Raw genomic sequence first — 15,813 nt, 5'->3', positions numbered from 1 at the left:
AGAATTTGGTGGTTCTCTGCATATAGATCAAGTACATATTCTGTTAGATTTAGGCCTAAGTTTCTCATTTATGGGGTACTATTATAAGTGGTATTGCGTTTTAAATTTCTAATTCCAATTGTTCATTGCTGGTCTATAGGAAAGCAGTTGGCTTTTGTATATTAACCTTTATCCTGCAACCTTGTTATAATCACTTACCAGTTCTATGAGTTTTTTGTTGATTCTTTGGGATTTTCTACACAGACAGGTCTATCATTTGTGAACAAAATCAGTTTTATTTCTTCCTTCCCAACATGTATATCTTTTATTTCTTTTTCTTGTCTTATTGCACTAGCTGGGACTCCCAGTATCATTCAGTAGGAGTGGTGAGAGGGGATATCCTAACCTCAGCTTTTTACTGCCATCAGTGGCTCACCAGCCACCATCACCTCTCACCTGGCCTATCGTAATGGCCTCCTAACTAGTCCTCCTACTTTCATTTTTGTTCCAAAAAAGTTCCATTTCTGTTTAGTAGCCAGAATGAGCTTTTAGGAATATAAACCAGATTATGTCACTTTCCAGGTTAAGATCATTCCAGAGACCTGCTGCTGCACCGCTACTAAAATCTGAACTCCTCAGTTTAATTTATAATCGTTTGTATAATCTACCCCCGACATGCCTAGGTAGCGTCATCTTATAAGAATCTTCCTTTTGGCCTCTAGATGCCAGCCACTCTGGCCTTCTTTCTGTCCTTCAAGTACATTCTGCCTTTTGGCCTTGGCACCAGCTGTTGCCTCTGCCAGGAATGTTCTTCCCACTCATATTTTTGTAGTACCAGTTCTTTCTGGTTATTTAGATCTCAGCCAAAGTGTCACTTTCTCAGAGTGGCCTACCCCATCTGATGTTATACCTAGTCATTCTCTATCTTGTCAGTGGGTTTTAATTCTTGGCATAGCTTTTACTGCTACCTGACTTTGTCTAGTTTCCTTTTTGTTTTTAAATAAATTAATTAATTTTTTATTGTCTGTCTCTGCTTCCTGCTGCCCTCTCCTCTCTGACCCTCCCAGCTGCTGGGATGTAAGCTCCACGAAAGGAGGACTCTGCCTCTTGAGTTCACTGCTGTGTTCCTGGCACCCGCAGCAGCACCGGGAGTGGTGTGGCTGCTGAATGGCCCCTTCCTATGTCTCCACCCTGATCCTGAACCAAACAGCTCGCTCTCTCTGCTCTTCAGTCCCCTAAGCACCTTGCTTTTTCCTGCCCTAGAGCCTTTGCATTGTGCTCTTGCTCTGCCCAGAATTTTTACACCCTCCCTCCCTCATTTTGCTGCAACAGCTTCTGTTCTTTTTTAAACTCTCAGCTCAATTGTCATTTCTATGGAGAAACCTCCCGTAGTTCATATCACCATCTCTTTCATGGCTCTTTTCATGGTTTGAATTTATATTCATTTGTATGAAGGATAAACTGTCTGGATGTAGCCCCACTTAGCAGGATGGCTTTCTTATACTTGGTGTGTCCAGAACCATGTTGAGGATGACGCACGTCCCGCTGGCATGCCACATGTGATGGTAACGTTGATCGCATTTTACTAGAGCGAAATGGATGTGGGGCTGTCACCATTCACACAAAATTTTAAAAAGAAAACTTTACCGGGGCGGCGGGGGGCATCTTTATACTCCATTTTTAAATCTGTCTGAAACCATGGCTTGGAGCCAGCAGAGGAGGCTGTGGCTATGGATTCCAGTGCAACCATCAACACTGCTATTCGGGCAGTTACACTTTATACCCATTCCAAGTTGTAAATGTTAGTCCCCCCCCCCCCCCCCCGCCACTGCCCATAAAGAGACCATTAACTTAAAAAAAACCCCACATAATGTATAGGATGATCTCAAGTTTATTTTTTTTTGAGAGAGTTTATAAATAAGTTTATTTATTTTGAGAGACAGAGAGAGCACAAGCAATAGAGGGGCAGAGAGAGAGAGAGAGAGAGAGAGAGAATCCCAAGCAGGCTCTGAGATCTGCTCTGAGCCCGAAACAGGGTTTGATCCCACAACTGTGAGATATGACCTGAGCTGAAATCAAGAGTTGGATGCTTAACCAACTGAGCCACCCAGGGGCCCCTCAAGTTTATTTTTAAAAAATGTGTATGGAGCATCTGGGTGGCTCAGTCGGTTAAGTGTCCAACTTCAGCTCAGGTCATGATCTCGAGGTTCATGAGTTTGATCCTTGTATCGGGCTCTCTGCTGTCAGTGCAGAGCCCTCTTTGGAGCCTCTGTCCCCCCACCTGTCTCTGCCCCTCTCCGTTCGTGTGCTCTCTCTCTCTCTCTCTCTCAAAAATAAACATTAAAAAAATGTGTTTGGATACATGCAAAAGATCAGAGGTACATACAGCAATATGTTAATGCAGATTATCTTTGAATAATGCAATTATGAGTGATTTCTTCTTTGTACTTTTCTATATTTCTCAATTTTCCTATAATGTACACATACTAGTTTTATAGTGAGAAAAGTTATTTTCTTATCTATCCCAACTATATGTTTGTGCTAAGTAAATGAACATGAGGATGTGGTCAGTGGCAGGAAAGGTTCATGAATGAAGACTTGTCAGAGCACTGAGATTGTTGAATTGAGTGTGGAACATAGTGAATGAACATAGTCCATTCCCACCTGAGCCCTTGACAGGTGGGCTGGACCTGGTAATCCCCATAGAATTTGCAAGACCAAGCCGGCCCTGGGCAAGGGCCCATCCCTCAGCTCTTTGTCCAGACCACCCTCGGCTGCTCTAAGCAGCTACTTACAGTTCTTAGATTCCTTTGTCACTTGGCTGACCCACCAGTTCTCATACCCACCTTAGGTCCGTTTGCTTGGATGGCCACTGTGGACGAGAGTCTTGTCTCTTTCCCTTGACTCTGATTTAGTTTTAGCTCTTGGACTCGAAGCACTACAGCTTTGGTTCAAAGCCTCCTGGCCTCTCTGTGGTGCTGAGGGCTGCAATGCTTTTTGTTGGGAGCCTGGGATACTGTCTGACACATAGTAGATGTTCAATAAATGTTTGTACTGTGCACAAATGGTGATCCCTGGAGAAGTTGGCAGAAGGAAAACAGGAGTGCATTCATTGTCTGGGTGGCCTACGGCGTGAGCGATGGAACAGATGAAGAACAAGGAATATATTTTTGTCCAGCAGATTAGATGCAATAATTTGAAATGAAACAGTCGTCAAATGTAGAAGTTCATATACTGGGATGTTTGGGAAGAAAAATTCTGAAAATGATGACTTTGTAGTACCATGTATTTAACTGAATCTTCAAGTTCAAAAATTCTGTGTATTTTCATTTGTATATAATAGGGTATAACACACACACACACACACACACACACACACACACACACACAATATGTTCCTTATTTGGTCCTTTTAACATTTTGTTCTTTCTGTCAAAGCCAGTAATTCAAGATAGTTACAACAGAGGGCAGAATTGTGTAAGTAATTTAAACACCTTTTTATTCTTGCCTGACAATGCCCCCCAAGTTCAAATTGCAGCATTATATAGACTGCACTATAGAAATACTCTTTGACTCTCTGGTTTTCAAATTTTACATATCAAAAGATCATTTAAAAGCATTAGAGTTGTTGTTTATGTCATTGTTTGAAATCCTTGGTAATATATGTAAACATTAATAAAAGCAAAGAGCTAATCCCTTGAGAGAGAAATACTGAAGTGTGGATAATGTGTTTAACTCCTGTGTCAAGATTAAGTATTGGATGCTCTTTGTTCCTTTCTGAATATGCTTTAGGTTTATTTACCTTTCTTTCCATTCTAGTGCTGGAATGCAGGCTTTTTGAGGTTACCACCATGGACAAATGCCGATTAATGTTCTTTATTGCGAAATTTCTGAAGCTTATGGGCAAGATCAATGAAGCAGAAGGATTATTCTTGACTGTCGAGAACATGTTAGTGCAGGTAAAGTGGGAAATCGCTTTATTTTTTTTAATTTAAAAATTTTTAATTTTTCATATAATTTATTGAATTTACATCCAAGTTAGTTAGCTTATGTGCAACAATGATTTCAGGAGTAGATTCCTTAGTGCCCCTTACCCATTTAGCCCATCCCCCCTCCCACAACCCCTCCAATAACCCTCTGTTTGTTCTCCATATTTAAGAGTCTCTTATGTTTGGTCCCCCTCCCTGTTTTTATATTATTTTTATTTCCCTTCCCCTATGTTCATCTGTTTTGTCTCTTAAAGTCCTCATATGAGTGAAGTCATATGATATTTGTCTTTCTCTGATTGACTAATTTTGCTTAGCATAATACCCTCTAGTTCCATCCATGGAGTTGCAAATGGCAAGATTTCATTCTTTTTGATTGCCGAGTAATACCCCATTGTCTATATATACCACATGTTCTTTATCCATTCATCCATCGATGGGCATTCGGGCTCTTTCCATACTTTGGCCATTGTTGATAGTGCTGCTATAAACATGGGGGTGCATGTGTCCCTTCGAAACACCACACCTGTATCCCTTGGATAAATACCTAGTAGTGAAATTTCTGGGCTGTAGGGTAGTTCTATTTTTAATTTTTTGAGGAACCTCCATACTGTTTTCCAGAGTGGCTGCACCAGCTTGCATTCCCACCAACAATGCAAAAGAGATCCTCTTTCTCCGCATCCTTGCCAACATCTGTTGTTGCCTGAGTTGTTAATGTTAGCCATTCTGACAGGGGTCAAGTGGTATCTCATTGTGGTTTTGATTTGTATTTCCCTGATGATGAGTGAAGTTGAGCATTTTTTCATGTGTCGGTTGGCCATCTGAATTTATTCTTTGGAGAAGTGTCTATTCATGTCGTTTGCCCATTTCTTCATTGGATTATTTGTTTTTTGGGTGTTGAGTTTGATAAGTTCTTTATAGGTTTTGGATACTAACCCTTTATCTGATACGTCGTTTGCAAATATCTTCTCCCATTTTGTCGGTTGCCTTTTAGTTTTGCTGATTGTTTTCCTTCGCTGTGCAGAAACTTTTTATTTTGATGAGGTCCCAGTAGTTCATTTTTGGTTTTGTTTCCCTTGCCTCTGGAGACGTGTTGAGTAAGAAGTTGCTGCGGCCAAGATCAAAGAGGTTTTTTCCTGCTTTATCCTTGAGGATTTTGATGGCTTCCTGTCTTACATTGAGGTCTTTCATCCACTTTGAGTTTATTTTTGTGAATTGTGTAAGAAAGTGGTCCAGGTTCATTCTTCTGCATGTCGCTGTCCAATTTTCCCAGCACCACTTGCTGAAGAGATTGTCTTTATTCCATTGGATATTCTTTACTGCTTTGTCAAAGATTAGATGGCCACTAATGTTTGTGAGTCCATTTCTGGGTTCTCTATTCTGTTCCATTGATCTGAGTGTCTGTTTTTGTACCAGTGCCATACTGTCTTGATGATTACAGCTTTGTAATACAGCTTGAAGTCCGGGATTGAGATGCCTCCTGCTTTGGTTTTCTTTTTCAAAATTGCTTTGACTATTCGGGGTCTTTTCTGGCCCATTAAGGATGATGTTAGCATTGGGTCGTTCATATATGGCTTTTATGATCTTGAGGTATGATCCTTCTATCCCTACTTTCTTGAGGGTTTTTATCAAGAAAGGATGCTATATTTTGTCAAATGCTTTCTCTGCATCTATTGAGAGGATCATATGGTTCTTGTTCTTTCTTTTATTGATGTGATGAATCACGTTAATTGTTTTGCAGATATTGAACCAGCCCTGTATCCCAGGTATAAATCCCACTTGGTCGTGGTGAATAATTTTATTAATGTATTGTTGGATCCGGTTGGCTAATATCTTGTTGAGGATTTTTGCATCCATGTTCATCAGGGAAATTGGTCTATAGTTCACCTGTTTAGTGGGGTCTCTGTCTGGTTTTGGAATCAAGGTAATGCTGGCCTCATGGAAAGAGTTTGGAAGTTTTCCTTCCATTTCTATTTTTTGGAATAGCTTCAAGAGAATAGGTGTTACTTCTTCCTTAAGTGTTTGGTAGAATTCCTCTGGAAAGTCATCTGGCCCTGGACTCTTGTTTTTTGGCAGATTTTTGATGACTAATTCGATGTTTTTACTGGTTATGGGTCTGTTCGAATTTTCTATTTCTTCCTGTTTCAGTTTTGGTAGTGTATATATTTCTAGGAATTTGTCCATTTCTTCCAGATTGCCCATTTTATTGGCATATAATTGCTCATAATATTCTCTTATTATTGTTTTTATTTCTGTTGTGTTGGTTGTGGTCTCTCCTCTTTCATTCTTGATTTTATTTATTTGGGTCCTTTCCTTTTTCTTTTTGATCAAACTGGCTAGTGGTTTACCAATTTTGTTAATTCTTTCAAAGAACCTGCTTCTGGTTTCATTGATCTGTTCTACTGGTTTTTGTTTGTTTGTTTGTTTGTTTGTTTTCTATATCATAATTTCTGCTCTAATCTTTATTATTTCCTGTCTTCTGCTGGTTTTGGGTTTTATTTGCTGTTCTTTTTCCAGCTCCTTAAGGCATAAGGTTAGGTTGTGTATCTGAGATCTTTCTTCCTTCTTTAGGAAGGCCTGGATTGCTATATACTTTCCTCTTATGACCGCCTTTGCTGCATCCCAGAGGTTTTGGGTTGTGGTGTTATCATTTTCATTGACTTCCATATACTTCTTAATTTCCTCTTTAACTGCTTGGTTAGCCCATTCATTCTTTCATAGGATGTTCTCCAGTCTCCAAGTATTTGTTACCTTTCCAATTTTTTTCTTGTGGTTGATTTCAAGTAGTGTTGTGGTCTTAAAATATGCATGGTATGATCTCGATTTTTTGTACTTGCTGAGGGCTAAATTGTGTCCAAGTATATGGTCTATTCTGGAGAACATTCCATGTGCACTGGAGAAGAATGTATATTCTGCTGCTTTAGGATGAAATGTTCTAAATATACCTGTTAAGTCCACCTGGTCCATTGTGTCATTCAAAGCCATTGTTTCCTTGTTGATTTTTTGATTAGATGATCTGTCCATTGCTGTGAGTGGGGGAGAGACTCCACCTCTTGGTGGAGGAGAGTGACATTGCAAAGGGGAATCAGTACGGGTTGGCAGGGGGGGTTACAGCTGTTTTTGCAATCTACCACCATGGCTAGAAGATCCAAGGTCACCTTGGGCAAGCCACTTCTCCTCACTAGATCTCATCTATAAATCCACTTTGATAGTAATAGTTCTCATTTGTTGAATGCTTGTTATGTATGACACTTTATGCTCATGATCTTTTATCTTCAAATATACCTGATGTGGTATGTATTGCTACCCCCATTTTATAGATGAGGGAACTGAAGGTCAGAAAGATAGAATAACTTAAACTACTTCAGCTCCCACAGCCAGCAGATTTGGAGCTGGGAGTTCAAGCTAGGCCTGTCTGACCCTAAAGTCTGTCTGCAATAACTCCTCACTATACAGAATCTCTTCTAGCATTGACGTGTATGAAGCTATAATCCTTGATATACAGAGTATAGCTTCTGAGGCACCCTCATGCAGGCAGGACTGGTTACAGGCATGCTAGGACCTTGGTGAGCACAGGATACCAGGGAGGGAACCAGGGGCACTTAGGTGGGTTCTGGGACTGGCCCTCCAAAGCCAGCTGGGCAGTTCAAAGTACAGAGCTCCAAGGAATTGAGCAGACCTTGGCATGGGGTAGACAAGCGTGTTTCCCCAAGGAGGTCAAACCAGCAGGAGGGGTGGGGTCCCGCTGAAAAGAGATGCTTGGGGGTAGATCATTGTCCTTATCAGCAACTTTGATGGGGACCCACCATAGCTCCAGGCTTCTGACAAGAGTCAGGTCGGGATTCAGGGCCCAAGAGAGCAGATAAAGGGAGAGGGGCAAGGATTCCAGCCTGGCCAGAGCTCATACATTCAAGAACTGTGTACTGAGCACCTGCGATGCACCCAGGGCTCTGCTGAACCCAGCACAGTGAACAGGACAGTCACCAACACTGCCCTCTAATGGAGATGACAGGTAACACACAATGATTGCAGGTTGGAATAAATACAATGGAAGACACAGAGGAGCCATAGGTAGAGAGCTTAAGCAGGGGGAGGGTCTGCCTCTGAAGGGTCAAGAGGGCATTTAAGCTGAGACATGTGGTCCTGGCAAAGGAGACAGCATGTGCAGAGCCCTGGGGTGGGAAGGGGCTTGGCCTGTGCTAGCCGTGGGAAGAGCCTCCCTGAGCAAAGGGCAGGAGGCAGCTGGGCCCGAATTGTGTCGGGCCTTGGGCAAGCATTTGGATTTTTTTCTCAGTGAGGGGGAAGCCGTTACAGAGAGTTAGGCTGGGGATGGCATCATCCGATTTCTGTTTTGAGACCACTTTTGCTGCGGTGTGGAGAATGGACTACATGGCGGGTGAGAGGGGACATTGGGAGATTGGGTACATGGCTCTATCCCTCCCTGATGCCCAAGTGAAAGACGTGAGGCACTGGGTGAGGTGGGGGTGGGGCAGTGAATGTGGTCCCACTGATGACGGGAAAGATGCCTCTTGACAGTTTCATGGTAATCCTCTATAATCACAACTGAATTCTGTAGCACAGGTTAAGAGTTAAGTCTGATTTTCTTTATTGCCACCAATGCTGGACTAATGCCTTCTGGGAACATTGTTGGGGCTTTTTCTCTTCCTAACAAAGTAGGGCTTAGAAAATCCTTTCTGCATTTTAGGACTCTGTATTAGTGTCAGAATATATAACTCTCAGTAAAGGAGCAAGATGCTGGGCCTTTGCAGAAGGTACATCCCCAAGGCAGTGTGTATCTAGGGATAGCTCATGATTTCTTAGTTGGATTTATAGGGCTAATTCATGTGCTTCTTGTTGTAAGCTTTATCATTTTATTATTACTGCAAGACTTCCTTGCAGTCTTGGCTGCCTTCTGTAGGACTTGGCTACCACAGTGATGATCCATATTCTTACTTAATTTCTGATCTATTCATTTGCAAAACGGTCTCAGAATTCAGTTCCAATCTGTTGTCTTAGCTCTTCAGCCTTGTAATTGCTGTGCACACACAAATTCGTTGTATGAAAACCAAGCCCTGTGCAATGCAGGCCAGGAATTGATTTATTAAGAAAATCCTGGCTATTGGCAGTGATGAAGAAATGATGTTAAATGCTCTGCCTCTTGACATCTTAACTCTTTTGTGGAACAAAAAAACCTTAAGCATCATCTTCGTTGCCAAAATGTATTCTCTGCAGGCAGAGTGCTGAACAACCTGGTAAAGTCAGCAAGTGAAAAGTACTTAAAAGAAAATCATATTTTGGAATGTGCTACTGAAACTTCCAGCTTTTTGGACAACAACCCCTGTGACCAGGCTATCATGAAATACACCGAAGGTGTTCTGATGTAAACACGAATTTTTTTCTTGAAAAATTATTGTTTTCTGTACTAGTTTTTATTGTTAAGACTAATATTCTTTTTTTTTTTAACATTTATTTGTTTTTGAGAGAAAGAATGTAGCCTGAGTGGGGGAGGGGCAGAGAGAGGAGGACAGAGGATCCGAAGCAGGCTCCACACTGTCAGCACAGAGCCCGATGTGTGGCTTGAACTCACGAACTGTGAGATCATGACCTGAGCTGCAATCAAGAGTCGGCCTCTTAACCAACTGAACCACCCAGGTGCCCCAAGATTAAGATTTTTAATCCATTTTCCATCTAACTGGGTGAAGAAATGCTGAATGTTAGCATTTCTATCCTCTGCTTCTGTGGTTCTCAACCAGGGGTGACTTTGCTCCTCGGGGCACCTCTGGTAATGTCTGGAGGCATTTGGAGGGGTTCTTACTGACACCTAGTGGGTAGAGGCCAGGATGATGCTACACGTTATACAATACACAAGACAGCCCCACAACATAGTACCTAGCCCAAGTGTCGATAGTGATCGGGTTGAGAATAGTGTCTAGTTTCTTATAAGATATTCACTTATCTCCTTATAAGTCACTGTGAAGGTCTTGAATCTCTATATTAGAAACTGCTCTGCTGTTCTGTTTCTTTCTGTATAAAATAAAAGATGTTTGTAAGAATTACCTTTGAGGGGCGCCTGGGTGGCTCAGTTGGTTAAGCGTCTGACTTCGGCTCAGGTCACGATCTCACGGTCCGTGGGTTTGAGCCCCGCGTCGGGCTTTGGGCTGATGGCTCAGAGCCTGGAGCCTGCTTCCGATTCTGTGTCTCCCTCTCTCTCTGCCCCTCCCCCGTTCATGCTCTGTCTCTCTCTGTCTCAAAAATAAATAAACTAAAAAAAAAATTAACAAAAAAAAGAATTACCTTTGATAGTACAATGAAGTAGCCAATAATATCGTACCCAGTAAAGACACACATGCATTTTTTTCTCAGATTTGCTGCTGGAGACACGTCTCTTGCAAAAATGAGACTTCAAGAATGCTTAAATATCAGGAGAAGTTTGTTTGGTGAGAAAAATATCCTAGTTGGAGAAATTATGGAGTTTTTAGCAGATTTACTATCTTTTCTACCGGAAGAGAGTGAAAGGTAAGTTTATATCAAATGTTCCAAGTAGCGTGTCTTCTCTCCCCCCCCACCCCGGCCCCCCACCAAAATACCAGTGGCTGGGAGGTCTGGGGTTGACCCATCGAGGGTGCCTCACTTCTTTGACTGCAGCCTTGTTCAGAAACCTGAGAGTTCTGTCCCTGTCTGTCAGGACACTGACTGTAATGTATTTGAAAGGACCTCTTGGCCCACGAATTGTGTAGAAGTTTTTGCAGTAGGAAAAATACAAAGGAGTGTGATGTTGTTGTGTTTCCCTGAATCACTCCCAGGCCTTGTGAGGAAGATGTACAGCCGACCCTCAAACCACACAGGTGTGAACTGTGTGGATCCACTTATATATGGATTTAAAAAAAATAAATATGGTACAGGACTGTAAATGCATTTTTTTCTTCCTTATGATTTTCCTCATAACATTTTCTTTTCCCTAGCTTATTTCATTGTAAGAGTACAGTATATACAATACGTATGATATACAAGTCTGTACTAATTGACTGCTTATGTTATCAGTAACACTTACTTAACACTGTAAGTAACACTGTGTTACTATTAAAGTTTTGGGGAGTCAAAAGATATGCACATTTTCAGTTGCACAGGGGTTGGTGTCCCTCTCCACCACCCCCCCCCCCCCCCAACAGCGTGGTTCAAGGGTTAACTGTATTTACATCCTGACTCTGTGCAGGTCTCAGCTCCATTGTCTGTGGGGCCACACCCCATGGGTCTCCTCCTGGAAGACCCAGGCTTTCCCTCTGTGTTTTCCTTCTCCTCTCCTCGCTCGGGAAGTCCCCTTCCTCTCCTGTGACGCTTGGGGCTTTCCTTCTGCTCCCCACACAAGGCATTGTTAAGGCTGTTAGAGAAAAAACTGTTCATAATGATGTAGGGCAGGCCTGGCCCAGGGACCCAGAGCAGGGTACTGTGAGACCAGCTAAGGGGTCCTTGGCTTCAGGCGGGATGGAAATCAAACGTGGGCCAGCAGGAGGTGAAAGCATAGTTTACTGAAAAAAAAAAAAAAATATATATATATATATATAGAGAGAGAGAGACAGACAGACAGACAGACAGACAGACAGATAGACGGGGTGTCCAGGAGACTTGGAAAGGACAAGAGCACGAGTCTCGTTTTTGCTTGGGGTCTGGGAGTTTTTACTGAGGATGGCGGTCTGGTGTAAGTGTCCCCTCAGGCATCCAGGAACCAGCTAGATCAAAGATGAGGGCCCCGGTGTTAGTTCTTGGAGCCAGGGGTCCTTGGCGTGGAGATGTCTAGCTGGTGGTCTGGAGTACCCGTGATGGCTTCTTCTGGTCATTCTCGCCCGGCCCGTCCTTCGATGTTATCTATTCCTGAGAAATCATTAATTCCTTGTCCCTGGCAGGGAGGACATATGCTCTTTGCCTTCCGAGGCATGTGTAGAGTGGGTAGGGGTGCAGGTCCTAGCAAGAATAAAAGCCAGAAAAGAAGGAAAAAAAAACAACTTTTTCTCTCATGGAGTCCCTTTGCTTTTCCTGTCTCAGTAACACTTGTTAAAGAAAGATAAGGTGGACTTTTTTTCAGGTCCTGCAGTGAGGTTTTGCAGGGGGAGAGATTGGACACAACCCCCAATACAAAGAGAAGTTGTGTGTGGGGGGATCGGTGGATGGAAAATTGCTGAGAAGAAACATCGGGGGTGAGGAGGATTCAAGCTCAATGGACCTAAGGGGATTCCTTTTTTTTTTTTAATGTTTTCTTAAATTTCTTTAATGTTTATTTATATTTGAGAGAGAGCACAAGTGGGGGAGGGGCAGAGAGAGAGGGGGACAGAGGATCCCAAGCAGGCTGTGCACTGACAGCAATGAGCCCTGTGGGGCTTGAACTCACGAACCGTGAGATCATGACCTGAGCTGAAGTCAGACGCTCAACCGACTGAGCCACCCAGGTGCCCCCGACCTAACAGGATGCTTGCTGAAAGCAGGCTGGCATGATCAGACCTCACCTGGGGTATGACGGGGAATGAGGAACCCGGTTTTGACAGTGATCAGACATCAGGGGGCGGGGAGTCCTCTTTAAATGGACTTATCAGGATTCTTGCTAAAATTGGATGGTGCAGAAATGAACACAGACATCTAAAAGTTAAGGCCTGTTTGAGAAAGAGTGAGAAGGCCATGAACGGAGTTTGGTCAAGGAGAGATTCTTTGTCAGGTCCTGTGTTTGGGAGAGGGGTATAGGTGTCACCCTATGGGTGGAATCAGCGTTAGCATCTGCCGGGTTAGCATCTACCACTTCTCTCGACAGATGGGTGTGAGAGAAGGTTCTGTGTGAGTCCAGACGCTGATACACCCCACCCTTCCTTTGGCTCTGGCTCACACCCTCTCAGAGCCGAGTCAGCCAACCTGAAGGCTGGAGATGCTCTAGGTTATATTACAAAGTTGTGGAGTTTTCGTAGTTTCTGTCCCTCCGCTCTCTGTTCTCCGTCTTACCTCTCCCCAGGCAGGCAACCTCTTCCCACTTTTGCTCCCAGGAGGGATGAGAGGTTGCCAATGGGCACTTAGTCTTTCTTGGAGCATTCACCTTCAAAAGCGTAGCCCAAATGAGCACGTAGTTAGGGTTAACTTTACAGGTGCTGTCCCATTCATTTCCTCGTTGGTAAAATGAGAGTGAGGATAGTGTCTTCCTCACAGGGTGACTGTGAGGACTAAGAGATCCCGTCTGTGAAGTGCTTAGCGGAAAGCCTGGCACATTCCAAAAGGGCTCATTAAATGGGGTTCTTAGTATTGTTATTTTGCTCCGCATCAGGTAATTGTTTAGGTGCCGGATACCAGATAAGCTTCCTTTCGTTCCCCTTAAGACCCGCACCTGTGAACAGAGACAGGCCTTTCTTTAGAGAAGCAAACAGCTTGACAGTGAAACCAATGCCTCGAAAAAGAAAAATCTAAACACTAGCATACTGACTGAGTCATCCGTGCTGCCTGGGGCTGCCCCATCACAAGTCCACAACCGGTGGGGTGTGAATCACAGACGCTTAATATTGCTAGTCCGTTCCACAGGGGGGCCTCTGCGGCAGACAGCCTGACCATACTTGGATGCCTTTTGCCCAGGTCTCATTAGCAACGATCAACCTTCTGGAATAATAGGAAGCCTTTTTCCTTGTGGAAGGTTGTCCTTAGGTGACCACATCTTTCTTAGCATTAGTTAAGACCAGGAGATATTTTGCTGTGCGACTCGCCTTCCCTCTCACACATGTGTAGATCCTTTGTCCCGGTGGCCAGGTGCCCTCGGGACAGCGCTCATGCACTACAGAAATGATCCGTGGGATCCTGAGGGCCTTGCAGCATGGGGGTGGGGAGGGCTGGAAAAAAGAGGTTAAATTAAAAGCAACAGGACAGAGAAGAGTGAATAAGCTGTCTTAAGAGGAACAGTAAATGTTCTCAGTAAAATAAATGTCATCTACTCTTTCTTGACTTTGTATCCACTCATCAGCAGCTACCCTTTCATCAGTCACCTTTTCAAGGTCAAGTTTCTCCCTGACTTCCCATTCACTGTCTTTGAACGTCTACCTCCATCCAGCTCCATTTTCTCTACTCCAGTGAATGTCATCAGGAACATGTTACATGTGTCCCTTTGTACTTTTTGATCTTGTTGGCCTTCTCATGCTGAGGTAAGGACTGTGCTGATGACTCCCTTCCGGAAACAACTCTCTTCTGGTGCCTGAGATCCCCTCACTCCTGGATCTCTTCTCTGATGATCCCTTCTCAGTTCTTTTGTGGGTTTCTTCTTTCTCTCACTGACTCTTGTTCAAATGATGGTGCTCCCTTGGGTTCAGTTCGTGGACGCTGTGCTTGGACGCTGGTCTCAATTTTAGCCCCCCAACCTCACCTGTGCCTAGAGCTTCAGCCATAAGGTGCTGGCCGCCTGCCGTCATGTTCCTCTTAGACCTATCATCTATTGGGTGTCTCCACTTGAGTATTCCAAAGTATTTGGGCATTTCCGAGTCCACATTCTCAAGACTGAACACGTCCACCCTCTCTTCCTGATGAAACGCGTCTTCTGTTTCACCCAGTGCAGACACCACGGGGTCATCTTGATCGTGTTTATGATCAGTCACTATACTAAAGACTGCATGCGTTTTCTCGTCAAATCCTCAAAACAATTCTGTTGAGCTCATCTTGAAGGTGAGAAAGCTGAGGTTCAGAAGATTAGGATGCTTGCCCAGCTTTAAGTGGTCGAGCCAGGATTACCACCCAGGCAGTCTGATTGCAGAGCTGTATGCCTAACTAACCTCCATGTCACTACCAGGCCTGTCTAACTTGAGAGCTCAGGTTCTAACCATGTCACTCTACTGGGCGATGCCCCAATGATCCCAGCACCAGGGCCACAACATTCACTGTAACGCCCAGGTTCATCGGATCTCCTTTTTCGTCTGGGGGTCACTGCATCACCTCAGACCTTCATTCTTCCCTTGGAGTAACTGGCCTCCCTGACTCTAGCCTTACCTGCTGCAGTCTCTCCTCCACATTGTCCATCCAGGGGAATTTTCTACAATGCATGTTAGATCACATCATACTCTTAATGGAGATTTTGCACCACGAAAGCCCCGAACCCTTAGGTTTGCACTTAGTGCCCTTCATGAGTGGCTGGTCCTTTGTTTCACTCTTCAGCCTCTGCTCCTACCTTGGGAAGTTCTCTGAGACACGGATTAATTTTACTCATCTTCGAGCCCCAGCCCTGAATGTTTGTTGAATGAATGAATGAATGAATGAATGCAAAACTTTAATTAAATTTTTCTTTTCTAGATGCCAAAGGAAGCAAGCAATTGAATATTATAAACAAGTGATACGAATAAAGGAAAATGCAGGGACTTTCACCAATTCCTCACTCGTCAGGAAGCAGCCGAGCATTAGCCTAAGTGACACCTTGTGTAAATTAGGTAACTGCTGACATATTTCTATTAGAAGAGGGTGACTTTTCCCTTTGACCTGCATACTTGGCTTATTTTAAAGATGCCTTCATTTTGAAGCAGGTAACTCCTGTTGACTATGTAAGCGTCTTGTTTACCTTGTCTTATCAGGAAAGCATCTTAGTCTGTCTGGGCTGCTGTAACAGAATACCACAGACAGGGAGGCCTAGACAACAGATACCTGTTTTTCACAGTTCTGAAAGCTGGGAAGTCCAAGATCAGGTGGCAATAGACTCGTGAGAGAGCCTGCTTCCTGGTTCATAGACAGCTGTTTTCTCACTGTGTCCTCACATGGTGGGAGGACGGACACCCCTTTTATGAGGGCACCGATCCCATTCATGAGGGGGTTGCCCTCATGACCCACTCACCTCCCAACGGCCTCATCTCTG

General features: G+C 43.7%; 1 protein-coding gene across 1 annotated transcript in view; it reads left to right on the top strand.

The window, feature by feature from the left end:
- Positions 1-15,813, top strand: part of LOC101083779 (putative tetratricopeptide repeat protein 41) — a 77,174-nt gene that overhangs the window by 52,640 nt on the left and 8,721 nt on the right. Inside the window, 5 exon segments of the mRNA XM_045033176.1 lie at positions 3,799-3,938; positions 8,322-8,361; positions 9,198-9,345; positions 10,329-10,481; positions 15,261-15,394. Of these exon segments, the coding sequence (XP_044889111.1) occupies positions 3,799-3,938; positions 8,322-8,361; positions 9,198-9,345; positions 10,329-10,481; positions 15,261-15,394 (615 nt within the window).

Source organism: Felis catus, chromosome B4, assembly GCF_018350175.1.
Source record: "Felis catus isolate Fca126 chromosome B4, F.catus_Fca126_mat1.0, whole genome shotgun sequence".
In the NCBI taxonomy this organism is placed as follows: Eukaryota; Metazoa; Chordata; class Mammalia; order Carnivora; family Felidae; genus Felis; species Felis catus.
Note: the sequence above shows the minus strand (reverse complement) of the source record. Positions and strands in the feature narration are given on the sequence as shown.